Source organism: Doryrhamphus excisus, linkage group LG23 (genome assembly GCF_037039965.1).
Source record: "Doryrhamphus excisus strain RoL-2023G ecotype Guam linkage group LG23, RoL_Dexc_Guam_v1.1, whole genome shotgun sequence".
Classification (NCBI taxonomy): Eukaryota; Metazoa; Chordata; class Actinopteri; order Syngnathiformes; family Syngnathidae; genus Doryrhamphus; species Doryrhamphus excisus.
In genome coordinates this window covers 7031229-7058302 of record NC_136379.1, presented here as the reverse complement: position 1 = coordinate 7058302, position 27074 = coordinate 7031229, and the positions used below count along the sequence as shown (strand labels likewise).

The 27074-nt window shown below is 46.4% G+C and overlaps 3 protein-coding genes and 1 long non-coding RNA gene across 5 annotated transcripts; 3 read left to right on the top strand and 1 right to left on the bottom strand.

Moving 5' to 3' along the window:
* Nucleotides 1-1262: 1262 nt before the first annotated feature.
* On the bottom strand, nucleotides 1263-2212 carry LOC144894910 (uncharacterized). Its single transcript, XR_013625457.1, has 3 exons — nucleotides 1806-2212; nucleotides 1484-1722; nucleotides 1263-1363 (listed from the first exon to the last, which is right to left on the bottom strand). It is a non-coding gene; the product is annotated as an uncharacterized LOC144894910 (long non-coding RNA).
* A 1999-nt stretch (nucleotides 2213-4211) lies between these two features.
* Nucleotides 4212-6765, top strand: LOC131112505 (sequestosome-1-like). Its single transcript, XM_078788457.1, has 4 exons — nucleotides 4212-4420; nucleotides 5819-6037; nucleotides 6106-6201; nucleotides 6374-6765. The coding sequence occupies exons 2-4, from the start codon at nucleotides 5866-5868 to the stop codon at nucleotides 6679-6681; spliced, it is 576 nt and encodes a 191-aa protein (XP_078644583.1). The 5' UTR covers nucleotides 4212-4420; nucleotides 5819-5865; the 3' UTR covers nucleotides 6682-6765.
* Nucleotides 6766-7096: 331 nt separating this feature from the next.
* LOC131111883 (putative pancreatic secretory proteinase inhibitor) lies at nucleotides 7097-10157 on the top strand. The gene is made up of 4 exons (XM_058064135.2): nucleotides 7097-8102; nucleotides 8182-8213; nucleotides 9813-9925; nucleotides 10016-10157. Exons 1-4 carry the CDS (start codon nucleotides 8000-8002, stop codon nucleotides 10059-10061), a joined length of 294 nt encoding a protein of 97 aa, XP_057920118.2. The 5' UTR covers nucleotides 7097-7999; the 3' UTR covers nucleotides 10062-10157.
* Nucleotides 10158-10867: 710 nt separating this feature from the next.
* arap3 (ArfGAP with RhoGAP domain, ankyrin repeat and PH domain 3) lies at nucleotides 10868-25586 on the top strand. 2 transcript variants are annotated; one of them, XM_058064390.2, is made up of 35 exons: nucleotides 10868-11001; nucleotides 13854-14010; nucleotides 14063-14971; nucleotides 15045-15085; nucleotides 15163-15233; nucleotides 15302-15363; nucleotides 15439-15636; nucleotides 17695-17764; nucleotides 17839-17959; nucleotides 18036-18220; nucleotides 18293-18399; nucleotides 18456-18655; nucleotides 18781-18866; nucleotides 18929-19111; nucleotides 19213-19345; nucleotides 19414-19518; nucleotides 19593-19749; nucleotides 19821-19923; nucleotides 19998-20196; nucleotides 20264-20327; nucleotides 20387-20550; nucleotides 20628-20840; nucleotides 22555-22660; nucleotides 22728-22875; nucleotides 22947-23015; nucleotides 23075-23149; nucleotides 23218-23335; nucleotides 23414-23542; nucleotides 23603-23739; nucleotides 23814-23896; nucleotides 24372-24407; nucleotides 24500-24563; nucleotides 24652-24789; nucleotides 24864-24902; nucleotides 24965-25583. In XM_058064390.2, the coding sequence occupies exons 2-35, from the start codon at nucleotides 13940-13942 to the stop codon at nucleotides 25322-25324; spliced, it is 4944 nt and encodes a 1647-aa protein (XP_057920373.2). In that variant the 5' UTR covers nucleotides 10868-11001; nucleotides 13854-13939; the 3' UTR covers nucleotides 25325-25583. The 2 variants fall into 2 exon arrangements, with proteins under 2 accessions (XP_057920373.2, XP_078644599.1); XM_078788473.1 differs by having other exon boundaries at nucleotides 23414-23739; nucleotides 24965-25586.
* The last annotated feature ends 1488 nt before the right edge of the window (nucleotides 25587-27074 follow it).

The following is a 27074-nucleotide window of genomic DNA, read 5'->3' as shown; positions in this document are numbered from 1 at the left end:
TAGACAAACAACCATTCACACTCACATTCATACCTATGGACAATTTGGAGTCGCTAATTAACCTAGCATGTTTTTGGAATGTGGGAGGAAACCGGAGTACCCGGAGAAAACCCACACATGCACGAGGAGAACATGCAAACTCCACACAGAGATGGCCGAGGGGAGAATCGAGACCCAAACTCAGGTCTTCCCGATCTTGTGGCCTACATGCTAACCACTCACAAATATGTATTTTGATAATTAGGCTATCACACTTTCTAAGCTAATCTGTGATTGACTGGCAACCAGTCCCCCTAGTAAGGATAAGCGGTATAGAAAATGGATGGATGGACTAGGTCACATATTATTGGATCGTAAAATAAAGGTTTTCCTGTCCTGGTTGTGATTAAAGGTTATCACATGATAAAAAGGGTCATTTTCCTAAAGGGGGACCAGGGAGGGTGCTGCCACTTCAGGGGTCACAGACTACAGTATTTTGAAGCTATAACCAAATCAAAATATACCACACACACGTTGAATAAACAATGTCAAATATTGTCTTTGTGAATAAAACCCCACCTGATGTCTAGTTGGGCCCGTTTGCGCATCACAAAGCGTGTCACAAAGACGATGAAGTAAATCACACAAAATGGCGGCACTGCCTTGACACACAATGTGAACTATTTGTGTTGTTATTTAGTTCCAGTGCCATTTGTGACAATTTAAGGTAAGTAAAGCTTTCTACTGTACTTCTTACTGTTCAGTAAACATTGCTTAGTTGTTGAAATTGTCAGGCAAAGATAATTGAAATTAGCTTTAATTGACTTTGGTGGTGGTGGTGCCTTTCAGTTTACTTTGGTAGTATTTTTTTATTTTTTTTTATTTTTATTTAATACTTTACAGTATTATTATAGTATTATCTTCAGTGCCTGGAGTTATGTGAAACAAAGTGTAGTTTGTCGTGATCACGGACAGAATTCAGGAATAAAATCTGGAAATTACTTAAGTAACTTTGATCACAGAATCATAGATTTTGTCGTTTTGGGTTACAACGTTGTTTACAAGTTGACGCTATTTTTGAATTGTATTTTTTTTGCTTGCTAGAGGTACATATTTTAGTGGAAAAGTGATTTTAACATGTGGTTGATGATATGAATAACCAATACTAATGTATCTTTTTCTCCTCAAGATGGCTGACATTCATAATTTTATAGTCTACGCTTCTCGGTAGAGCATGGAAGCTGAAGAATGACTGCATAGAATTTCATTATTATTTTTTATTTCTCTTTCTTTTTAAATTCTTCCAAGCAAATCTTAAAGTCGTCCATCCATCCATCTTCTTTTCCTTACCCGAGGTCGGGTCACAGGTCACAGGGGCCGCAACCTAAGAAGAGAAACCCAAATCTCAGATGGCCGAGCCACCTCATCCGGATTCTCTCAGTGCGGCGAAGCAGCGGTTCTACTCCAGATTTCTCTCGGATGACAACGCTTCTTCTCACCTTACCTCTAAAGGAGAGCCCAGCCACCCCGTGGGGGAAACTCATTTGGGCTGCTTGTACCTGCCATCTTGTCCCCACGGTCACGACCCCACGCTAATGACCTTAAGCGAATGCAGGAACGTCGTAGATTTGGATACGGAAGAGACAGTTAAGCAAAGTGGATGTCCTCAGCAGAAGAAGGAGGCGTCTTTTCAACGTGCTGACCAAACTCCATCCACACCCCCCACTTATCCACAGCCGTGTCCTAAGACAAGAAAGACAGTCAGCGAGGTGAATAAAGCCTACAGAGAAAGAGTTAAAGCAGACCCTCAAAGATACGAAACGCACCTTGCTGAAAGTCGCCAGCGCAGCAAAGAGTACCGAGATGAAATCCGCACGGATGAAGAAAAGAGGAGGAGGAGCAATGAAGCGGCAAGGTTAAGAATGGCGAGGATGCGAGCCAGGAAACGGGAACAGACTCTGGCTTCAGGAGGTCCAGCCAGATTAAGAACACGCAAAGATTGTCCAGCGAGAAGAAGAACACGCAAAGATGACAAAGACCAACACAAACTGAGAGAGAAGTGGAGGCTACAGAAACAAAAGCAGAGAGAGAAGTGGACGCCGCAGAAACGTGCACGTATAAACATGCAAAAGAGGAACGAACGGGCTGAAAAGAAGAGACAGGAAGTGGTGGCTGGAGTGTGTGAGCGAGCTGGTTCAACGCAGACTCAAACAGAAGGAAATGAGAGCGGAGAGTGCATCACTTTTGGTTCCTGATGTCGACTCACTCAAAGCCGTTATTGGAAAGATCCTGGAGAAGGTCTCGCCAAAAAAAGGGGGGCTTGTAGCAAAACCATATCAAACTACTTCAAATCATTTCTTTACAGGACTTTCAAATTAAGAGTTTTACCATGATGTTCTTGCTGTGATGTCATGTTACATTCATGTTCATGTTCATGAATTTATCCCAAAATCTGTGGAAATATTGTTATTGTTATCACTGCAGCATCTTGTTGAAGTATTCAATAATAATAAAGTCCGCAATATTATGTTTATGTTTGTGTGTACACCAGAAGTAGGAGCAAGTCTGTGGTTTACAGGTCTCAAAAGCTTTAATATCACGTCTCGAGCCAAGTCTCGGGTACAGATGTGCAGGTCGAGCCAAGTCTCAAGTCAGTAAAGACAGGTCGAGTCATGTCTCAAGTCAGTAAAGACAAGTCGAGTCATGTCTCAAGTCAGTAGAGACAGGTCGAGCCAAGTCTCAACAGTAGAGACAGTTCGAGTCAAGTCTCAAGTCAGTAAAGACAAGTGGAGTCAAATCTCAAGTCAGTAAAGACACGTCGAGCCAAGTCTCAACAGTAGAGACACGTCGAGTCAAGTCTCAAGTCAATAAAGACAAGTCATGTCAAGTCTCAAATCAGTAAAGACACGTCGAGCCAAGTCTCAAGTCAGTAAAGACAAGTCAAGTCAGTCAAGACAAGTCGAGCCAAGTCTCAAGTCAGTCAAGACAAGTCGAGCCAAGTCTCAAGTCAGTCAAGACAAGTCGAGCCAAGTCTCAAGTCAGTCAAGACAAGTCGAGCCAAGTCTCAAGTCAGTAAAGACAAGTCGAGCCAAGTCTCAAGTCAGTCAAGACAAGTCGAGCCAAGTCTCAAGTCAGTAAAGGCAGGTCGAGCCAAGTCTCAAGTCAGCAAAGGCAGGTCGAGCCAAGTCTCAAGTCAGCAAAGGCAGGTCGAGTCAAGTCTCAAGTCAGCAAAGACAGGTCGAGTCAAGTCTCAAGTCAGTAAAGACAGGTCAAGTCAAGTCTCAAGTCAGTAAAGACACGTCGAGCCAAGTCTCAAGTCAGTAAAGACAGGTCGAGCCAAGTCCCAAGTCAGTAAAGACGGGTTGAGTCAAGTCTCAAGTCAGTAAAGACAGGTCGAGACAAGTCTCAAGTCAGTAAAGACAGGTCGAGACAAGTCTCAAGTCAGTAAAGACAGGTCAAGTCAAGTCTCAAGTCAGTAAAGACACGTCGAGCCAAGTCTCAAGTCAGTAAAGACAGGTCGAGACAAGTCTCAAGTCAGTAAAGACAGGTCGAGACAAGTCTCAAGTCAGTCAAGTCAGGTCGAGTCAAGTCCCAGGTCAGTAAAGACGGGTTGAGTCATGTCTCAAGTCAGTAAAGACGGGTCGAGTCATGTCTCAAGTCAGTAAAGACGGGTCAAGTCATGTCTCAAGTCAGTAAAGACGGGTCGAGTCAAGTCCCAAGCCATAGGCTTGATGTTAAAGTTTGGTTAGCATCTCCCATATAAAATGCCATTTTAACAATTGCATTTTTACAACATCAAAATGTGTGACATAAAAATGTACAAGTCCAAGTCAGGGTCAGGTCAAAACTGTGTAAATTGTTCAGTTGTGTAAGCTCAATTTGTCAATACAAATAAATAATATATAAAAACAATGCTTTCATAATAACATTTTCTTTCATCCCTTGCTCCTTCTTACGTTTTATATCCTTTGCCATGCTGTATGAAGGAACCTTTGCTATGCTGTATGAAGGAACCTTTGCCATGCTGTATGAAGGAACCTTTGCCATGCTGTATGAAGAACCTTTGCTATGCTGTATGAAGGAACCTTTGCCATGCTGTATGAAGGAACCTTTGCCATGCTGTATGAAGGAACCTTTGCTATGCTGTATGAAGAACCTTTGCTATGCTGTATGAAGGCGATAGTCCCGCCCTTACGTCAGAGTGGACGTGACAGCACGTGACATAACCAGGAAGTGCAAGGAGGAAGACGGCTGGAGGAGGAGACTCCAAACGACTACCGTCGTTCTAAACAGACAAATAGAACTGCTTGACGGTCTTCCATCCAGGAAAAAAGGCCAAATGATTGCCAATGATATATTCGGGATGTTTGAAGCAACTGTTGCGTCGTACGAGGAGCAGCTTTCTCGGACGAGAAAGGAGATGGCGCGACAACGACACCAGGTAACCGGAAGTTGTTTGCAAGACCCAACTTGTGCTACACATTGGTGGTATGTCGCTGTAGCTAAACGATTCTAAAAAAGGCAACAGTGGTATATCACATGCGAAAACACTGGAGAAACACCTTATAGCTGTTCAGTGTCTGATAAACGATTCTTTCTCAAGTCAACCATGCTAACGCTAACACACAAGCAATGACACCGGAGAAAAACCTCTTTGTTGCTCAGTTTGTGGCAGGAAATTCGCTAGCAGGTTCATTTTGGTGCAACACATGAGAGCACACACAGGAGAGAAACCTTTCAGTTGTGCATTTGTGGTAAAGAATTTGCTCCAAAGGCACACACAATGACACACATCTATTTTGATGATTTAAAACATGCCTCAACATGCACTTGGTGGAAATGTGTGCCGTTAAAATAATCTTTTGTGCATATTTAATCCCATTTGACACATTCCTGACCAAAAGTAATTATATTCAAGCATAGAAACTAGTGAAATGAACAAAAAAACAGACACAAGGCACACATATGACGCATTCAAAGACATGGTGTAAGTGTAGTATTCTAGGCTCCAGTGTATAAGTGGCATATAAAATGAATGGGTGGAGATCATATCCAAATAAAGTCATCCCTCGTTTAGCGCAGTTAATTAGTTAATATCCACTAAGTACGACTCCTTATTTAGAAATTGAATGTTTTTGTAGTTAGATCATTCAAAGAAACCTGTTAATGACCCTGCAAATATGTTTTTAAGGTTATTAGACATTAAATAACACCCATGCATATTACCCAATATGGTGGACATAACAACAGAAATGTTCTTTTACTTCCGATTTCTATATACAATAGTACTGATCCTGGCTGATATATAGTCTCATCAATGTAATGTAATGTAACATGACTGACACCTAGTGACCAGTGTGGAATACTACATGTCAAACCGTGTCTCTTATTTTATTTCATTCAGCCATTTGCTCGAAAATTTCCGTATTTTCTGGTACATCAAAAAAGACAGCACGGCTTCGGGTCCGGTTCGGGAACACTCGGGCAAGATCGGCACATCACATCCTGTAAGCCTGTAAAATCATGCCTTCAAAATAAAAGACACGAGCCGGTAAAACTTATTTGATAAAATGTAAAAAATAATGTAAATGTTGACTGGCTTGACAAAATGACGACTCAAGGGCATTTCATTCATCTAATTCTCGTCACCTTTCGATGGTATAAGTCTTTATGATGTAGCAAAGTTCTAGAATTCTTCCCCCCTCACTCCCTCCCGTTGGTGGTGAGGGAAATCACGCGCGGCTTTAAAAGAAATAAACAAATAAGGATGTTTGACTTCAAAAGGCGAACGACCAGCATCGTCACAAAGTTTAACCTTTATTCCCGACTCGGACAACAGTTGGGAGCATCAAAACTTTTGGAAGAAGACAACGAAGCATCAACGACATGTCTATGACGGTGAAAGCTTACCTGCTGGGCGACGATGAGGCGGTGAGGGAGATTCGCAGGTTCACCGTGGACCCGGAAGTGTCCGATACCACCTTCGAGTATCTCAGCGGGAAAAGCTGTGATGTGTTCTCCAGTCTGCGGGGCTCTGCCGTGAAAATGTTCTACAGGGGTGAGGCATTTGAGTACATTTTGAAGCTGATTTTATGAAGAAAAATTAAATCAGAATTGTGATTGGAGATGAGGATGAAGACCTGGTGGAATTCTCAACGGATGAAGAGCTGAGGATGGGCCTGGCCTGCATGGAGCACAACACTTTACGTGTTTTCATCAAAGGTATCTTCACAGAACACATGTCTCACTCAACACACCCCAAATAGTGAGCGTACGGGGTGCCAGGTGTACTGTCGTGTAAAATTGTCATCAGCATTTCCGGGAATGGATTTGAGATGGCACTTCCTGTCAGAATTCACACCCTCAGGAAATAAGTGTACTATTTTTTTAACAGAGAAGGACCCTCTTGATGCCTTAGCCCCTCCCACCTTCATCACCCTGCCCTCTCAGGCCTCTCTGCATCCTAACGTGACGTGTGAGGCCTGTAACGGTCCCGTGGTGGGCGTCCGTTTCAAGTGCAGCATCTGTCCCAACTACGACCTCTGCTCCGACTGCCAGGTGCAAGGGACGCACACCGAGCACGCTCTGCTGCCCATCTCGGAACCGCAGAAGGAGGGCTGCATGACTGGCTTTCTGACCAAGGCGCGTTCTAGAGTGTTCTTTGTCCTTGGCAGGTGTGGTTTACTCGGGACCAGTAGATGAGGATAGTCCAGACACTTTGAATGAAGTCTTTATCAGGAGTCATTCAGTTTTCTTCAAATGGTCAATAAAACTTTTGGAGACTGATGGCATTGTGTTTTCTGCTTTGCAAAGTCATCACAGGTCAAATCCTTTGTGGTCAGGGGCGGGCCCATGTGAGGGGGAGGAGTCCCACCACTTTGTGACAGTGGCTTTAGGGATCAGGGTGGGTGGGTCATTCTGGTTTGTGACTGGTCTTAGCACTGACGGGGCAGTCTGGTTTGTGATAGTAGTCTTAGTTACAAAGGAAAGGGGGCAGCAACAAAGGCTCTGCCCCCCCCAGGTGTTGTTCTTGTTTGTGGAAGTGGTCTTAGGACTATGGCAGTCTGAGTGGTGGTGGTGTGCTTGGTGGGGGTATTTTTGCAACTGGTGGGGGCGGTGTCAGATTGGATGAATGATATGCGGCCATGTTGCATCTTCAGAGACGTGTCAAAAGAAGCGATGCTCTTGAGACTGGCCTTACAGATAACAACCAATAGCAAAATGCTGTAAATGCTGCAAAAACAAGACAATACTGCAATATTTGTTGAAAATGTGCAAAAACGCAGAATGTTGACTCTTTCTAATGGTGTGATAATATATTAAAATTACTAAATGACAACATACTCCACCTTCACATAACCAGTACTTGAATCTTTTGCATGTTTAGGTCGTTTTGTTGCATTGATTGTATGTTTCGTGGAGAACCAAGATTCGCCACTGTTCGGATGCCCTTGAACGCATCAGTTGTTGCCGGAAGTGAAACATATCACTTTCTCTGACGTTTATTTACAACACGAAGGCGATATTCTGTGACGCCATTATCATTACCGGCAGAAAAAAAACGAATCCGAAATTTCATTGTTATGCCAATTATCACACAATAGCCACCAGCGAGCTATTTTTTATAACAGAGGTATAGTTTTAGCAAAAACACAGTTAGCCGAGCTTGGTACACAGGTGGCATCTTGTCGTCACGTGGTCTCACGTGTTATCCAGGAAGTAAAAGATCAATGAAAAGATGAATGTTGACCAAAACAGTCTCCTTCAACGTGTCTGTCCCACACGTTTTGGTTATGAATGGATGAAAGCATCAAACAAACACAAACTTGATGACAATGAAGAAGAAAGCAGACGGTGACGGCGCGTGTCGTGTTTTGTCTCACGAGGTTGTTGTTGTGTTTTTGCGCTCGTGTCAGCGAGATCTGCAAACAGTGTTGATCCGGCGATTAAACGCACACAAAGGCGTCCGTCACAACATGGGGGGCGCGCGCAGGGCCACGTGCACGTGTCGGGAGCCTATATGTCACGGTCACGCACGCATCCAGGCACAATGTGCATGAATCCGGTCAGCATGAGGCGTGCACGGCTGCTCATCGTCTGCGTGACCATCGTCCTCTGCGCACGTACGTTTTCCTATATGAACGTGAAGTAGCCAATCAGAGAAGAGAATCACCTCTAAAGATGTTTCTTCTGTGTTTTCAGATGCTGAGGACAAATCCAGCATTTCCAGGAGGGTAAGAAATCTATTTTTCTTCTTTTTAAACCATTTCTCCACTTGAGGTGGGTCATCAAGATCAGACGTTACAAAATTTGCAAATTTTCTTCTATAAGCTGTGTCTCAATTCATGCACTTGTGTACTTTCACATGCACTTACTCCCCTGGATAGTCACCACTCTTGTGATGTTGAGAAAAAGGTGAGAATAACACAAGTGGTTGCAATTTACCATAAAAAGGAGAGAATTGGTCATTTCTGGCAGTTGCACAGCAACAGTGATGGCTTTGGGACGTCCAATTTTGCAAACTTAGGAACTAAGTACACTGTACTAATGAAAGTATTCCATCTGAGACATAGACTGTGCTCCAAACCGTGCACTTCCATATTTACATGTAGTGCCATCGCAAGTGGTTGCAATTTGCCATAAAAGGGAGATAATTGGTCATTTCTGGCAGTTGCACGGCAACAGTGATGGCTTTGGGACGCCCAATTTTGCACACTTAGGAACTAAGTACACTGTACTAATGAAAGTATTCCATCTGAGACATAGACTGTGTTCCAAATCGTGCACTTCCATGTTTACATGTAGTGCCATCTAAAGTGGTTGCAATTTGCCATAAAAAGGAGATAATTGGTCATTTCTGGCAGTTGCACAGCAACAGTGATGGCTTTGGGACGGCCAATTTTGCAAACTTAGGAACTAAGTACACTGTACTAATAGAAGTATTCCATCTGAGACATAGACTGTGTTCCAAATCGTGCACTTCCCTATTTACATGTAGCATCATCTCAAGTGGTTGCAATTCACAATTAAAAAAAGAGAGAAGGCTGTAAATTATGTAATCCTCATTTACAGTAAGTGCACAACAACAGTAGTATTAAACAGTAGTAAAAAGTCCACACACTCAGGAACTGAGTATGCAGTGTCAATAGTACACATACTGGAGTGTACAAGTGTGGAAGTGTATGATTTGGAACACATCCACAGCTGAAGTCTGAATCGGAACACTTCTGTACTTACTTAATCAGTGAGCATTTTGAGTGCATAAGTGTGTTCACACTGAGAAGTGCGCTGCCACTGTGTCTTAAATGGAATACTTCCAGTTGTACACTTCAGTAAGTATACTTTTTACACTGTATATACTTAGTTCCGGAGTGCGGCAACTTTGTCAGTGTAGTGCTGTCCCAAATCCATCACATTGTTGGTGAATTACAACCACTGGAGCTATAGTCCCTCCCCTATAAGTACATAGCCCTGATGGTGACAGTAGAGGTGGGTGAGTGCACAACAATAATAATCAATGTGGGACAGCACTGTACTTTGAGAATCGGCACCATAAGGCACTAAGTACGCAGTGGACATAGGATACATATTGAAGTGGAAGTGGGAGTCGGATTCTCTAATGGTGAACCATTGTGCTTATTTACACTTAAGTCTTGTAAGTGGATAAGTACATTCACACTGAGAAGTACGGCATAATGGATTTGGGACGGCACCGGAAGTAAGTACACTTAATGAGTAAATGTACTGACAGAAGTATTCCAGGGATTGACTTTTGTGTGAAGAATTCTATCTTCTCCATGGTGATTCCCATCACTTTGTGTGTTTGTTTGCAGCCATCCTGCAGCGGGACCAGTGTGACCCGAGCGTGCCCCCTCAACTATTCGCCGGTGTGCGGCAGCGATGGCGCCACGTATCCAAACGAATGCTCTCTGTGTGTTCACAAACTGTGAGTTTGTAACCCTCAGAAGGCCGTAAAACAATGTTACCGTGGTAACTTAAGTTGAGTGTGTGTGTGTGTGTGTGTGTGTGTGTGCAGGGAGAAGAACTTGGACATTGTGATTGTGAAGGACGGCCCCTGCTGATGACATCACACCATCATCATATGTCATCATTTTTCATTGTTTGTGTTCAATGTATCTTTCATGGCGTTACTGAAAAATAAAGTTTTTTTAATGTTTGCATAATGACCTTTTATGGATGTACGTCCTTCAAGTTAAAGGTCAACAACACGTGACGTGACCACATGTGTATTTCCATGTTGATTGACAGCCGTCATGCCGACTTGCTCACATCACGGGTTGAGGCAGACGGCCGCCCCGTCTTCACCTGTTTGAATGTGACACTCGCGTACGTGCACACGCTCGTGCACGTGACTCCAAGGCGGCAAACGGGAGCTCGGGAGGCGTCCGGTCAAGTGTGACTTCCTCGCTTTGTTTTTTTGTGCAGCTCCATATTGTTTCAGACACTTCCTGTTTCCTGTCGCTCGGCAGCCAGGAGGAAACTCCACCAGCTCCTCAATGTTCACTTCCTATCCGCATCACATCACCAGCAGACCGCCAAGCACAACTTCTTCCTGCGCTGCTCCTCACAAAATAGAAACCAGAAGTAGAATGATGATGGGACTACACACTCATGTCCACATGCAGTAATTAAAACAACATGAACATGAGGATACATCACATGATCATTGAAATACATATTTAAGGTGACAAAGTTGTATTTTATTGTATGAATTACTGAATTAATACTGAATTCAACGTTCCTGATAAATATTTTATGTATCTCAACAGTTGGAAAAACTTTTATTTTGAAATTGAAAACGCCGGAAATATCAGAAGTTGTTATTGTTCTGTTTTTACGTCTCCGCAGCTGAGCTGAGTCTTTCCTTCCAGAACCTTCAGAACTTTCTGTCGGACGCAGCGAACCTTACTGGTTCTGGATTAAATACTGGGTCTGGATTTGGTTCTTGGAGCTGGACTTATTGCTGACCGGATGTGGATCAAAGAGGAGGACTGGACTGACGTAAGTGACCGAGTCAAGTTGTTTAGGTTCGCGGTTTAGTTCTGTCACAAAATGTCGCGTTCTGGATCAGCGTCAGAACCGGAAACATAAAGCTGAAGTGGTTTTCACTGGTTTTACTGGTGTGGTGACAGGACTGAGCGAGTGGTGGAACAGGTTTTAGGATTTAAAGTGTCTGACTGGTCTGACTAGTTAGTTATACTGGTTGCAGCGACCAGTTGGACCGGCGTGAGACTGATTGCACCTGTTGGTTGGATTGCTTGTACTGGTTTGACTGGTTGGTGGTGGTGGTTTTACTGGTTGTTTGCATTAGTTGTACTGGTGGTACTAGTTAGTTGTATTGGTTACAATGATTACTTGTACTGGTTGTTTTGTATTAGTTGCACTGGTTGTACTGGGTGGTTGTGGTGTTTCTATGAGTTAGTTGTACTGGTTGGTTGTATTAGTTGTACTGGCTGTACTACTTGAATTGGTTGGTTGTGCTAATTAGTTGTATTGGTTGTGCCAATTAGTTGTACTGTACCAGTACTACTTAGTTGTACTGGTTGAATTGGTTGGTTGTACTAATTAGTTGTATTGGTTGTGCTAATTAGTTGTACTGTACCAGTACTACTTAGTTGTATTGGTTGGTTGTACTAATTAGTTGTATTGGTTGTCCTAATTAGTTGTACTGTACCAGTACTACTTGGTTGTACTGGTTGAATTGGTTGGTTGTACTAATTAGTTGTATTGGTTGTGCTAATTAGTTGTACTGTACCAGTACTACTTAGTTGTACTGGTTGGTTGTACTAATTAGTTGTATTGGTTGTGCTAATTAGTTGTACTGGTTGTACTAATTAGTTGTATTGGTTGTGCTAATTAGTTGTACTGTACCAGTACTACTTAGTTGTACTGTACCAGTACTACTTAGTTGTACTGGTTGAATTGGTTGGTTGTACTAATTAGTTGTACTGTACCAGTACTACTTAGTTGTACTGGTTGAATTGGTTGGTTGTACTAATTAGTTGTATTGGTTGTGCTAATTAGTTGTACTGTACCAGTACTACTTAGTTGTACTGGTTGGTTGTACTAATTAGTTGTATTGGTTGTGCTAATTAGTTGTACTGTACCAGTACTACTTAGTTGTACTGGTTGAATTGGTTGGTTGTACTAATTAGTTGTACTGGCTGTATTAGTTAATTACTGTATTGGTTGACCTGGTGTACTTGTTTGGTTGGACTGGTTGTACTGCTTAGTTGTGCTGGTTAGGTGTACTAGTTGCAATGGTACTGGTTATTGTAGTTAGTGGTACAGTTGATAGTTAAAGTAGTTAGTTAAACTAGTTGAACTAGTTTGTTGTACTGGTGATGATAAATATATGTACTGCATGATTGCACTGGTTAAACCTGTTGGTTGTTCCAGTTGTACTGGTTAGTTGTACCAATTACAGTGATTGGTTGTACTGGTTGTTGGTTAACTGACGTCTCCAGTCTTAGTTGCCATGGGAACAGCATCACTCAATGATGTTTTTGGCAGCAAAATAAGGAAAGTAATAAAAACACAAAGTGAAAAGTATGTGGGTGTGTGTGTGTGTCGGTAAGGCAAAAAGTTCGTTTTTGTAGAAGGCATCCATCATTTGGCGAAGGAAAAGAACATGTCTGCTTCCTGTCTTGTTGTCTTTTCGGATGTCCAACAATTCCTTGCAGGCAGCGTGTGCCATTGTCTCACACACACACACACACACACATACACACATACAAACAGTAACAGGATGTTAGACCAACGCGTCTTCCTCTTCAGAAACTCCCTGCCGTGATGTCATCGCCATCCACTCGGCACTTCCTGTTGAAGACGTTTTTCCAGTCAGCACATCTTGTGCTCACTACAGGTGCTACAACACCTGGGAACTCTCCACAGACAACAATGGCGGACATCTTTCTTTGTGATTGTTCTCTGGCCCACATTGGTGGCGGAGACATTTTTACACAGCAGTGTGATCATGTGACTTGCTGAAGTTCCTCGTTAGCATGAGATGGACTCGCACACGTCGTGGGTGACGTCATGTGGTTCCAGAAGGGGAACAATTCTTCTTGTGTGGTTGCTGGCTCTCTCGCCGCCCTCGGCGCCTTGCTCTCAAGAGTTCATCTGAGTGACAGGCGTTAAGTGGGCGGGCTTTGAGCAAGGTGACCAACGGCAGCTGAGAACAGGCAAACTAGCAGTAGCTGTACACAAGTGTTACTATAGCAACAGGAAAGTTCTCGCTGTTTGAGAATTTGGAACACATGAAGCTTTTGTGTCGTGTGGACAATCAAAGACATTTTGTCCAACATTCAGACATATTGTCCTCTTTCAGCCGACCAATCAGGTGGCGGTACACAGAGGTCAAAGTTGACACATTCCAGACTTTTTCAGGAAACACGCTCCACCCGTTTAACTTCAGGAAGTGTGTGTGTGTGTTTACTTCCTCCTGAGTCATGTGGCAGATTCTCGCTCTGTGATTGGTCCGTCTTCATCAGCTGCTCGTGAGACAAAGTTAGCCATTGATGTTCTCTGCTGGGTCATTGGTGGTTTCCTAACAGCGCACTTTTTGTCACCATGGCGGTGACCCCACCCCCGTCCCGAGGAGGTGGGGGGTCAGCCTGCCGCAGACTCACAATACTTAGCTTGTGTTAGCTGCCCCGCTACGTCTCTAAGGGGTCTTATGTGATCAATAAAGGATCAGACACAATTACAATACATTCACGCTGTCGGACTTGATCGCCTTTATGTTGTGTGTTACTTCCTGTTTTAAGACGTTTACGCTGTCATTCTAAAAACTGACTTAAAAGGCGCTAATATGCTAACACACTAGCCATCAAACCGCTTTGATGCCATAGGCAGACCATTCAAGATGAAAGACAATCGTCGTCATCGCGGGCATCAGTGATGGCGGCGGGAGATGGCGCTCTGACCCGAGCTGACGATGGTCGTCATGGCGTCGCTGGATGCTAACACGGCGATTGAAACGCTCCTGGCTGGCATCCATTTGGAAAGGTGAGAGTAAATGAAGCGGACGTTTTCCGGGACTGACTCTGCACCTCCGCAGGTACCTAGACTCCTTCCGGAGAGCTGGTCTCCTATTGGCTGAAGACCTCACTTACTTGGATCATGACGCCTTGGTCAGCCTGGGAATAACGGCCACCGGACATCGGAAGAGAATCCTGCGGCTGGTGTCGTACATCCAGAAGCGGGAAGCTCAAGGGACCAATCAGAGAAACGCCGCTGATCTCCGGTGGGCGCGCTGTCAGTCTGTGATGGAACTGCCGTCCTCAAATGTCCCCTCATTGCCGCCGCCGTCGTCGACAGGTCCCATCGGCTTGGACGCATTGAGGAACAGTTCGGCTCCGGATCTGGCCGCCATGATTGCGACCTCAGACGGTGGCAGGACTGCGGTGAAGCCGGTCCCCAAACCTAGAACTGTCTTTAACCGCCGCCGCACCGCGCCAATCCACTTCTGTCCAGTACCAGACCCGGTCTCGCCCGCACAAAGGAGACTTTCCCAGGAGTCCATCTGTTTTTCTGTGTTTGAGGACTTGAACTCTGCGGACACGCCCTCAGCTGCTAACATGCGGCGGGACGAGGCGGGGCACATTCACAGGTTGCCTTTTTCAGAGGTGGGTGGGTCATTGCCTCCCGTTCCCCCCAGGATTAAACGTGGGGTCCTGCCCACCGCGTGCCAGTCATCGTCCCCGTCATCCTCTTCGTCTCCCTCACCTGTCCGACCTGCTTCTTTGCCACCTTTGTCTCCTAGCCGTCCCGACAGCGGCAGGATGTCGGGATCATCCCGATCATCCGGATCGCCTTTTGGCGGGATGGAGATGGTATCCAATGAGATCTACTGGGGCACTTTGCCTTTGTCTGCCGCCCCTGGTAGCGGAAGAGGTTACTGTAGTCAGCCGTTAGCTCCTCCCACTCCGCCGAGGCCCACACCCGATAGGACGCTTGAGAGGAACAGGTAGTCCGCTCATCGCTTTGCAGTCCATCTTGCTGGTTTATTGTTATTAATGCTGATTCAATTCCGATGGCAGTGGTGGCGATTCAAGCAACAACTCATCGGAATCCATCAGAGGTGAGTGTGACCCGTGTGACCCGTGTGACCCGTCTTTGTGTAGCGCCAACACTGCAGCTGTTTTTTTGTGTCAGCAGAAGACCCCGACGTCATCAGTCCGTACTGTGAAACCGTCTTCCAAAGAGGAATCGGTCTGATCACTAGCGAGGTGAGAACGCTGCTTGTTTGACAATTCGCCTCAAGCGCTCCTCCATACTGTTTTATTACGCCGTTCAGAGAGAACGAACACGGGACGACGAAACGAGGAGAGGGGAGCGAATGCAGTCTGAGGATCAAGGGTAAGGTTTTGTACCTTCGCCCTCCCTGTATCCACTGTGCCAAGTGTCAATCAGCTGCCATTTGCCATTGTGCAGGTATCTCAAGGTGTCTTTGCCTGAAGCGCTTCACTCTCAGGGTTACAGCACTGTCGGCGAAACTCCGCCCCCTCTGACCAGCCTGGCACTCGACTTTGATGAGGACTTGACCATCTCTCCCTACGCCAGCTACACCTCCCTTAGCGAGAGAGCCACGCCCATCATCAGCGGCTGGTTGGACAAACTGTCTCCGCAAGGGTGCGTTTGATTTAAGTACCTGGTTAGACCATTCATTCATTCATTTTCTACCGCTTTTTCCTCACGAGGGTCGCGGGGGGTGCTGGAGCCTATCCCAGCTGTCTTCGGGCAAGAGGCGGGGTACACCCTGGACTGGTGGCCAGCCAATCACAGGGCACATATAGACAAACAACCATTCACACTCACATTCATACCTATGGACAATTTGGAGTCGCCAATTAACCTAGCATGTTTTTGGAATGTGGGAGGAAACCGGAGTACCTGGAGAAAACCCACGCATGCACAGGGGACTACATGCAAACTCCACACAGAGATGGCCGAGGGTGGAATTGAACCCTGGTCTCCTAGCTGTGAGGTCTGCGCGCTAACCACTCGACCGCTGTGCCGCCACTGGTTAGACCATGTAGAAGAAAAATACAGGGTGCGTTTGATTGATGTACCTGGTCAAGGAAAGGTACATTTACATGTAATGGATGGCGTCGTGGTTGTGTAAAGGTACGTTTGTAAACCTCACTCCATGATGCCTTCAGAGTCGAATTGGACATCCTGTTGACAGTTCAGATGCTTAGCGGAATCTGGTAAAAGCACAGTTGGAAGGTGGGACTGGCTTAGCTAGGTCAGTAACACCACATGCGGAACGTGTAGATCGGTTGCATTTGATTTAAATACCTGGTTGGACCAGCGGTGTGCGTTTCATTTATGTATCTGCTTGGACCACGTAGAAGAAAACCTCAGGGTGCGTTTGATTTAATTACCTGGTCAAATAAGGTAGGAGAAAGCCATGAGGTATGTTTGACTTTATTATCTAGTCGAGTGTGTTTGATTTAAGTACCTGGTCGGATCAGGTAGGCGACAGCCACGGGTGCGTTTGATTGATATACCTGGTCCGTGCAGGTAGCAGAAAACCATATTAATTCATTTAAATATCTGGTTGAGTGAGTTTGATTTAAGAAACTGGTCAGGCCAACAAAACCACAAGGTGTGTTTGATTTAAGCAGCTGGTCAGAGCAGGCAGGAACAAACAGGGTGTGTTTGATTGAAGTGACCTTAAGGATATCTCACCTGATCACCCACCCACCCAACGCTGAACTGTGTGTTTTTACCTCAGGGGTCAAAGGTCAGCACAGTGGCTTCTCCTACGTCGTCTCCTTTCTGCTTCTCCCTGCGTCTCCTCCCTCATGAAGAGTTGTCTCATCTCGTTCCTCTTGTCCTCTTCCTCCTCTTCCCGCCCTTTGAATGGGTGGGTCTTGGTCTTTTTTCCACTTTCCACAACTTTCTTCCTTGTGATGATGCTGTCCACCATATAAACAAGGTTATTTGTTTATATTGTAGATCCACGCCTATTCACGGTTTTCTTTTCTTTAAATTGTAAATAATTACTTTTTTTGTGGTAACATCGAGTGGTTGCTGACACTATCTGCAGGCTAAAAACGATGCTGTACCTATGAATCCAGCAGGGGGTGCTGTTTCATAAGTCAATTCACACAACATTTTCCAGCCGGAAGAAGCTTTGACAAGATTTTTTTTTTTTACTGTGTTTGTTGTCTTCTTTAATATCCAAAAGTCAATTTAACATATGCTTAAAAACATATTATAAGGTTTAGATTATTCATTCATTTTCTACCGCTTTTTCCTCACGAGGGTCGCGGGGGGTGCTGGAGCCTATCCCAGCTGTCTTCGGGCGACACCAGGGTACACCCTGGACTGGTCGCCAGCCAATCACAGGGCACATATAGACAAACAACCATTCACACTCACAATTTGGAGTCGCCAATTAATTATTAATTAACCTGTGTGGGAGGAAACCGGAGTACCCGGAGAAAACCCACGCATGCAAACTCCACACAGAGATGCCCGAGGGTGGAATTGAACCCTGGTCTCCTAGCTGTGAGGTCTGCGCACTAACCACTAGACCGCCGTGCCGCCCCGTTTAGATCATTCAAAATTTAGTCTTTTTGTTAATTGTTCTCCATTCTAGGCGGGGTCTTGGGGGAACTCTACTGTATAATATAGATCAGGCTTGGTCATGTGACTGATGTATGTGCTTTTATTTTGTAGGAATTATGTTTTCCAGAAGCGTTATGTGAAATTCGACGGGAAGAATCTGATGTACTTTGGGAACGAGAAGGTGCGATGGCGTTAAGTTTGAGAGTTGGGTTGGAAAGTTGATGCTCAACTGTTGTCGTTGATGTTGTCTTCCAGGACGTGTACCCTAAAGGAGTCATCCCGTTGGCTGCGATCCAGATGGCCCGCCCCTCTAAAGACAACAAATTTGAAGTAGTGACGAGTCAGCGTATTTTTGTTTTTAAGGCAGATAATGAAGGTAAACACATACATTGACAAAGTGTAATATTCAATGTAAAACACTTCACCACTGTGCGTGTGTGTGTGTGTGTCAGTGCTCAGGCGGCGTTGGGTGTCAACGCTGCAGGATCACGTCAGGGACCAGCTGGTATTGGGGGGGCGCTGGTTCGGTCCAGGATCTCACTGTCAGAAACATGGCTCACTGGAGCTGAAAGGAACCAAGTCCAAGGTTTACGTCGCCATCAACACGGAGCAGATTTGGCTCCACAAGAGCGAACAGGTGGCGTCATCAGCGTTCTCCTGCTCAGCTTCTGGAACACGCAGAATCTTGACATCTTTTCGATGGTTGCAGTGTTTTCGCAATGGAATCGGGATCACGGTGATCGAGGCTCGCGGTGCCACGATCCGAGATGGGAAACACAAGAGTTTCGAGCTCATTACGCCTTACAGAACCTTCAGGTATCATCATCATCTCCTCTGTTTGGATTGTCCGGCTTATGGTTCCACTTCCCTAGCTTCACTGCCGACTCGGACCGGGAGAAACGGGACTGGATGGAGGCGCTGCAGGACGCCATCACCGAGACACTGTCGGACTACGAGGTGGCTGAGAAGATCTGGTCCAACCGCTCCAACCGCATGTGTGCCGACTGCAGGGCCATCAACCCGGACTGGGCCTCCATCAACTTGTGCGTGGTCATCTGCAAGAACTGTGCCGGTACAGTGAGACCAGATAGCATCATTGTGAGCCAACATGGCGTGAGCTACATGCTGACAGGAAGTGCTAACAGCTGCGGGACCACACACTCATGACTTGATCTAAAGTACGTCTGTGTGTGTCAGGTCAGCACAGAGGTCTGGGGACCATGGTTTCCAAGGTTCAGAGTCTAAAACTGGACACCAGCGTGTGGAGCAATGAAATCGTGCAGGTAAGACCTGAACCGTCTCAGAACCTGAAACACATGAAGGATTGTTTTTCTTGTCTTTTCAGCTCTTCATTATGCTGGGTAACGACCGCGCTAACGAGTTCTGGGCGGCCCACTTGCCCCAGTCTGACGAGCTGGACTGCGACGCGTCCCCGAGTCAGAGACGAGAGTTCATCGGACACAAGTACCGAGACGGCCGGTACCGACTGGCCCATCCGGCTTTTAGCAGCCAAGAACAGCTACTCAAGGTGCGGATCAGAACCTCAGGAAGCAGACAGGAAGTGCACTGAACAGTCCACTTCCTTCATTTCCACCGCAAGCCACCAATTGTTTGTGTGTCCACCTTCAGGTTTTATGTTCTGCTGTCTCGGAACATACGCTCCTCAAAACGGTCACTCACATCTTTTCCGAGGCAAGAACCAGTTACCTGTCAGGCACCTCCCAGACCAGCAGAGACCTGCTAGTGAACTGCACCGCCCCGGGTCAGAACCAACACCGTGACTCTGATTAAGCTTGTGATCCTAACACACAATCTCATGACTTCCTTCAGATCCTGGCGTCTACGATGAGATCATGAAGACGGTTGTTTACTCGGGCTTCCTGTTCAGATCCAACTGCACCAGCAGAGGGACTCTGTCCCGCCGATCTCGAGAAGGTTCTGATCCTGGTTTTTGATAAAACGCTCTCCAGTCTACTTTTTGTATCACATTCTTGTCTGAACTGTGACAGACTTCCAGAAGTTCTGGTGTTCAGTGGATCAGTCGCTGCTCTTCTACCAGTCGGAAAGATCAACGGAACCGTGCATGGAGATCGTCCTCAAGGACGTGGTGTGTTTGGGAGTCAGTCGACCAGACTCGGGGAACAACAACAACGGCTTTGTGGACAGGTGACATGTTGGTCCACCCAAGGTTGGGTCCAAGTGAAACCAGGGTTTTAGACTTTGTTTTCCCCACTCAGGTTCCGTTACACCTTTGAGCTGTATTTGACATCGGACAAACTTTATCAGTTCGGTGTGGAGACGCCCGAGGTTCTGCACACCTGGACCAGTGCCATTGGGAAGGTTGGATTCCAAATGATTGTCCCAACAGGAAGTCTGACTCATTACTGGGGTTTTAATGGTCGTGTGCATGCTAGGCCGCCACGCCCCTCAGCTGTCACTGCCTGCTGACTCGGGAGTTTGAGCGCATCGGGCGACTGCGGTACCGAGCCATGTTGGACCCTCAGCAGTGGAAGGAGGCGTACTTTGTCCTGCAGAAGTCCAACCTCTTCATCTGTCCGCAAAACGACGGCGCCGCCGAAGATATTATCAACCTGAAGCGCCTGCAGGAGCTGAGTTAGTAGTTTCTGGTCTTCTCTAGACCAAATCCAGGGTTCTGTTTTTGACCGTGTTTGTGTTGAAGGTGTCACCTCGGAAAACCAGAACCACGACAAGAAAGACATTCTGGTGTTGGTTGAGAAAGGGAGGTGAGTGGACCTCGGCATCAGTTCTTTTTCTGAGTCGTCTAATGTCGCTATTGTGTTAGGACCTTCCACCTGCAGGGCGTCGGTCGCACGGACTTCACATCGTGGTACTCGGACGTCGAGCGGGCCGCCGGCGGGAAAGGTAACTCACTACGCGAGCAGCAGCTGAGCAGGAACGACATTCCGATCATCGTGGACAGCTGCATCGCCTTCATCACGCAGTACGGTGAGCAAAGCGGCCGTCGGACCACCGCTCGGACACGAATTCAGATCGCTTCAAGATGTCGGTGTCGTCGCCTGCAGGGCTCGGTCACGAGGGGATTTATCGCAAGAACGGAGCCAAGTCCAGAATCAAACTCCTCATGGAGGACTTTCGGAAAGATGCCCGGAACGTCAAGCTGCGCATCGGGGACCACTTCATCGAGGATGTGACCGATGTCCTGAAGCGGTTCTTCAGGGAGATCGACGACCCCGTCTTCATGGCCGACCTCCACCCGCTGTGGCAGGAAGCTGCCAGTGAGTCTATTTCCTGTCCACAAGGCCATCAGTGGAGTGAGGTCTCCTTCATGATGTATCATGTTTGTGCTAACAACGTTATTATTAGTCAATAATATGCAAATTTAAGCACATTTTATATATTTGAAATCTAAATTGAGCATTTTCAAGCATACAAATGGTTAAATTAAGGCATTCAGAAGCTTCATTCAAAGACACGTTATGATATGATATGTAGTATTCTACACTGGTCACTAGGTGTCAGTAATGTTACATTAATGAGACAATTGTCATTGCAGGGAGTACTCTACAGAAACAGGAAATAACAAAGGAACCAACAACATGGAGCTCTCCCATTGAGTCTCTATTATTATGCTCTAATATGTCTCATTTTCTTTTATTAAGGGCCATATATTGAGTATGATGGTGACTATAGGGGTGTTATTTCATGTCTAGAGGGCTCTAATGTTAAGAGTTAGATGGTCATAAAGTGGTTTCCTAGGTTCAAACTATGAAAATATAAATGATATGTAAATAAGGAATCGGGCTGCATGGCGGTTGAGTGGTTAGCACACAGACCTCACAGCTAGGAGACCAGGGTTCAATTCCACCCTCTGCGATCTCTGTGTGGAGTTTGCATGTTCTCCCCATGCATGCATGGGTTTGTTTAGATGTGCCCTGTGATTGGCTGGCCCTGTGATTGGTGTACCCCGCCTCTCGCCTGAAGACAGCTGGGATAGGCTCCAGCACCCCCGACCCTCGTGAGGATAAGCGGTAGAAAATGAATGAATGAATGTCTCATTTTCTCTTATTAAGGGCCATATATTGCATGTGAAGGTGACTCTAGGGGTGTTATTTCATGTCTAGAGGGCTCTAATGTCAAGAGTTAGATGGTCATAAAGTGGTTTTCTAGGTTCAAACTATGAAAAAATATATATAAATAATATATAAATAAGGAATCGGGCTGCATGGCGGTCGAGTGGTTAGCACACAGACCTCACAGCTAGGAGACCAGGGTTCAATTCCACCCTCGGCCATCTCTGTGTGGAGTTTGCATGTTCTCCTCGTGCATGCGTGGGTTTGTCTATATGTGCCCTGTGATTGGCTGGCGGACCAGTCCAGGGTGTACCCCGCCTCTCGCCCGAAGACAGCTGGGATAGGCTCCAGCACCCCCGCGACCCTCATGAGGATAAGCGGTAGAAAATGAATGAGTGTCTCATTTTCTCTTATTAAGGGCCATATATTGTGTGTGAAGGTGACTCTAGGGGTGTTATTCTATGTCGAGAGGGCTCTAATTTTAAGAGTTAGACGGTCATAAAGTGGTTTTCTAGGTTCAAACTATGAAAATATAAATATAAATAATATAGAAATAAGGAATCGGGCTGCATGGCGGTCGAGTGGTTAGCACACAGACCTCACAGCTAGGAGACCAGGGTTCAATTCCACCCTCGGCCATCTCTGTGTAGAGTTTGCATGTTCTCCTCATGCATGCATGGGTTTGTCTATATGTGCCCTGTGATTGGCTGGCGGACCAGTCCAGGGTGTACCCCGCCTCTAGCCCGAAGACAGCTGGGATAGGCTCCAGCACCCTTGTGAGGAAAAGCGGCCGAAAATGAATGAATGAAATAAGGAATCCTACTTCACAGTCCGGAACTGATTTAATGTGATGAACAAGTTATGACAAGGGCCGGCCCACATGGGAAGTTACATTTCCTATTTCCTGTTTACGCCTCAGAAATCCCTTCCAAAGGCGCACGATTGGACCGCTACAAGGAGATCATTCGAACTCTCCCACGAGTCAACAGGATGACTCTGGCCGCGCTCGTCAGTCACCTGTACAGGTGAGTCGTGAATGGATCCAACATGGCCTCCCGTTGGCATCTTGGATCAAACGACTTCTCCTCTCAGGGTCCAGAAATGCGCTGACCTGAACCAGATGTGCACCAAGAACCTGTCCCTGCTCTTCGCTCCCAGCCTCTTCCAGACTGATGGGAAAGGGGAACACGAAGTGAAGATTGTGGAGGATCTGATTGACAACTACTTGTACGTCTTTGATGTGAGTAGAACCTGTTGCGGACTTCCCGTTCACTCTTTTGAATCACATGATGGGACATTTGTTCTTGTCAGATTGACGAGGAACACCAGACTCAGATCGAGCTGGAGATCAGCCTCATCACCTCCTGGAAGGACACTCAGGTACGTCCATGCCATGACAGTGAGAGGAGCCCAACATCTGATGTCCTGTCTGTCTTTAGTTGTCTCAGGCGGGGGACCTGATCATTGAAGTCTACCTGGAGATGAAGATACCTGACAGCTGCATCACCCTCAAAGTACACACACACCTTCCCATTTACCTGAACCCTTACCCTGAACCCTAACGACCTTTTGGCACCTCCAGGTGTCCCCCACCATGTGCGCCGAGGAGCTGACCAACCAAGTGCTCTACATGAGGAACGTCCCAGCTGGAGACAAAGACGTGTGGATGACCTTTGAGGTCATAGAGGATGGCCAGCTGGGTGCGTGGACCACTTCCACACACAAATACTCTTGTAGTACACTTGTAGTACATGTGTGTATTGTTATTGTGTCCACAGAGCGGCCGTTGCATCCCAAAGAGAAAGTTCTGGAGCAGGCGCTGCAGTGGTGCAAGATGGCCGACCCAAGCTCCGCCTACCTGATGGTGAAGAGGGTCCCTAAAGGCGACGGCATCAACATCCTCACCTGTAGGTCACATGACAACAACACACACACAGACACAAATGACGTTCTTGCGTGTCGTGCAGCCTACAAGAGCGACCTGATGAAGGTGGGCGTGCTCAAGTGTCGCGAGGAGCCTCCAAAGCTCCTGCAGGGCAACAAGTTCCAGGAGAGAAGCTTCCAGATCAAGAAGAACAAACTGCTGCTGCTCAAAGACAAGAAGGTACCGTACTCGTGTCTCTCACGAAACAACAGAGGACCGCCGTGGAACATGTTCTTCTTCTTTGTGGTCCTCAGAGCTTCAAAGCAGAGAAGGAGTGGCCTCTCAAGTCCATGAAGGTCTACATGGGCGTCCGCAGGAAGCTCAAAGCTCCGACAAGGTGAGCCGTACCCGTATCGCTACGTTCGCCGCACTCGATAAAGAGTACCGTGCTGTATCTCATATGGAATACTCCCTTCAGTGCACTTCAATAAGAGTACTTAGTTCCTGAGTGCGCAGATATTGACAGTTAGTGCTGTCTCAAATCCATTACTGTTGTTATGCACTTACTGAAAATGACACAACTTTTTTTTTCTTTTATTGGTGAATTGCAACCACTCCAGTTAGTCTCTCCAAGATGGCGACTGTTGAGGGTTGTAATTGTCTATCACGGCGCACTTTGGCAGCCATTTTGAGTGCAGTGAACCTCCGGGGAACCGACAGTGCACTACATTTTGCCGTACTTAGCATGGAAGCATGGAAGTCTACCAATGGAGACACAGCACGAGCCTTTTGCGCTAGACTAGGCTAACGTGCGCTGAAAATGTCCTCTCATCAGGTCACATGACCCTGATGTCACATGATTGTTGTTGCAGGTGGGGCTTTACAGTCATGTCACACAAACATCAGCTGTAAGTACACAAACACGGGTTGACTTTTTAATAGCGGATGAATATGCCGACACCGTGTGTGTGTGTGTGTGTGTGTGTGTGTGTGTGTGAAGGTTCTTGTGCTGCACAAGTGAGGCTGACCTGTGGGACTGGATCAGCAGCTTCCTCAAAGCTCAGGTCAGTTTTTTTTTCCCCCATCATCTGGTTGCCATGACAACAGGAGGCCGCTCTGACTCCTCATCCGAACCCCGCCGCTCTGTTCCAGAATGATGACCCCGGGCCGCCCGTGCTCAGGCGTCACTCGTCTTCCGACATCGCCAAGCAAAAGTTCGGCACCATGCCTCTGGTTCCGATTCGAGGAGACGAGAGCAACAACAGCATGCTGACGGCCAATCAGACGCTGGTTCGTGTTACGACTCGTTCGCATGGTTTGAATGTGTGGATCACTTTTGAGTGTGTGTGGTTTTCGATCCACAGAGGAAGCTTCACGACCGCAGGACTCTCTCCATGTTCTTTGTGAGTCTTTGGTTCTTGTCTTTGAGGCCGGGACCTGGTCTGACTCGTCTTCTGTCCCGCAGCCCATGAAAGTGCAACAAGACTCGGTGGAGGAGCGTTCCGAGTCTCCGGAGCCGCTCTACGAGGAGGTGGGCGACTTCGGTCTGCAGGTGCTCAAATCCCTGGAGACCAGCTTTCTGACCAGCGGCGCGGCCGAGACGCAGGAGATCCGGGAGCCTCCGAAGCTCCGGCCCGATCCCGTCGGTAACTCGGCGAGAGACGCCGTGGAGACGTCGCAGTCGAACGCTGTCACGGGCCACGAAGACGCGGGCTGCAGGAGGTCTCTGCAGCCGTCGCAGGAGCTTCTCCTGCAGCAGCTATCCACTGCTTTCAGCAAGAAGGCTGATGAAGACGAGGAAGAGGAGGGGCTGGGAGTGGTTTGATTGATACAGTATTACTTTTAGGCCCCCATGTGGTGGCTGCAATAGGTGACGTCATCATCATCTTGGCTCTCTTGTTTAAATTTTTAAGAATATACATTTCAATTACATGCGTGTAATGACTAAAAGCTGCCTGCGGGTGGCAGTGCAGCACTTCCTGTCCATGTGAAAACCCTTCGTCTGGACTTCATTTGGACTCTAGTGGAATAAAAACTAGACAAGGTGCTTGAATGTATGCTGAATGTACACAATGGTTGTCATGGTAACCGTCTCAAACGTTTTGCACGCGCACTAAATTGATAAAAATGTATCCTAAAAGAACCTGAAGGAGCTCGACAGGCTGAAATACAGCGAGTGACCAGCAGGGGGCGGCAGAACAACGCAAACATGAATAGACGTGTCCACGGGGTCGCTGTCTAGGTGGTCCCAGTCCGTCCCAGCGGACCTGATCCAGTTGCTGTCATTGCAGGTTGGAGGCAGTCTAGCAGTGACAGCATGGTCCTCTTACTAGAGCACTTAAATGTGCTTGTGTAAGGTCCTTTTGTGACCTCGGCGACCGACCCAGCACCAAACCACTATTTGCCCCCCTTCTCCAACAGAAAACTGATCCGTTAAAATCTGTCGCTAAGTGGCAAAATGCCCTCGGGCAACACACACACACACACACACACACACACACACACACACACACAGACAGCAATATATCTCTTATCTCTTTGTCTCTATATTATATGTATATTAGAAGTATTTGATTTATATTATTTGGTTTACAAAGTGTGACAAAAATAACATTAAGCATTATAATTCCTCCAGACCCACAAATGAGTCCTGTCCCTTTAAGAAACTACTCCTAATCTCAACTGATGAATGACACCTGTCACACAAACGGTCTCACGCGCACAAGATCAAAGACGTGTCAAAAAAGGCCATCAGCGAGAAAGAGCGAGAGAAGGAACTAAATGTCAAAAATACAAGATGACAGTGAAGTACTCTGGATCTCCATGCAAGATTTCACCTGATCAGGTAAGCAGCTGCTACTGTAAATGATACAAGTCAACATAAACACATAATTATTTCCCTTTTCTGTGCATTATAACATCCAGCGTTATCATTTCATATACGTTACATTGGTGACAACATGTCATTCATTCATTCATTCATTTTCTACCACTGCTGGAGCCTATCCCAGCTGTCTTCGGGCAGGAGGCTGGTCACCAGCCAATCACAGGGCACATATAGACAAACAACCATTCACACTCACATTCATACCTATGGACAATTGGAGTCGCTAATTAACCTAGCATGTTTTTGGAATGAGTGAGGAAACCGAAAACCCACGCATGCACGGGGAGAACATGCAAACTCCACACAGAGATGCCCGAGGGTGGAATTGAACCCTGGTCTCCTAGCTGTGAGGTCTGCGCGCTAACCACTCGTCCACCGTGCCGCCCACAACATGTAATACTTACATTAAATAAACTTCGTTCCTATAGGCATCATCAACAACAACAACGACACAATGTCCGCTCTCATGGCTATGGCCGTGTCTTCCAGCACAAGACGATAACTATTTGACCATGTTTAATTGTTAACGTTGCTAACTCTGCATGAGTTATACATTTTTTATTTATATTTTAGCTATAAAAGGGTTTGTTACATGTACATAATTATACACTTTATACACTCACATAGGCATGGGGGCAGTCTTTTTTCAGGGGAAATTTATTATACTTATATATACAAGGATGCTATT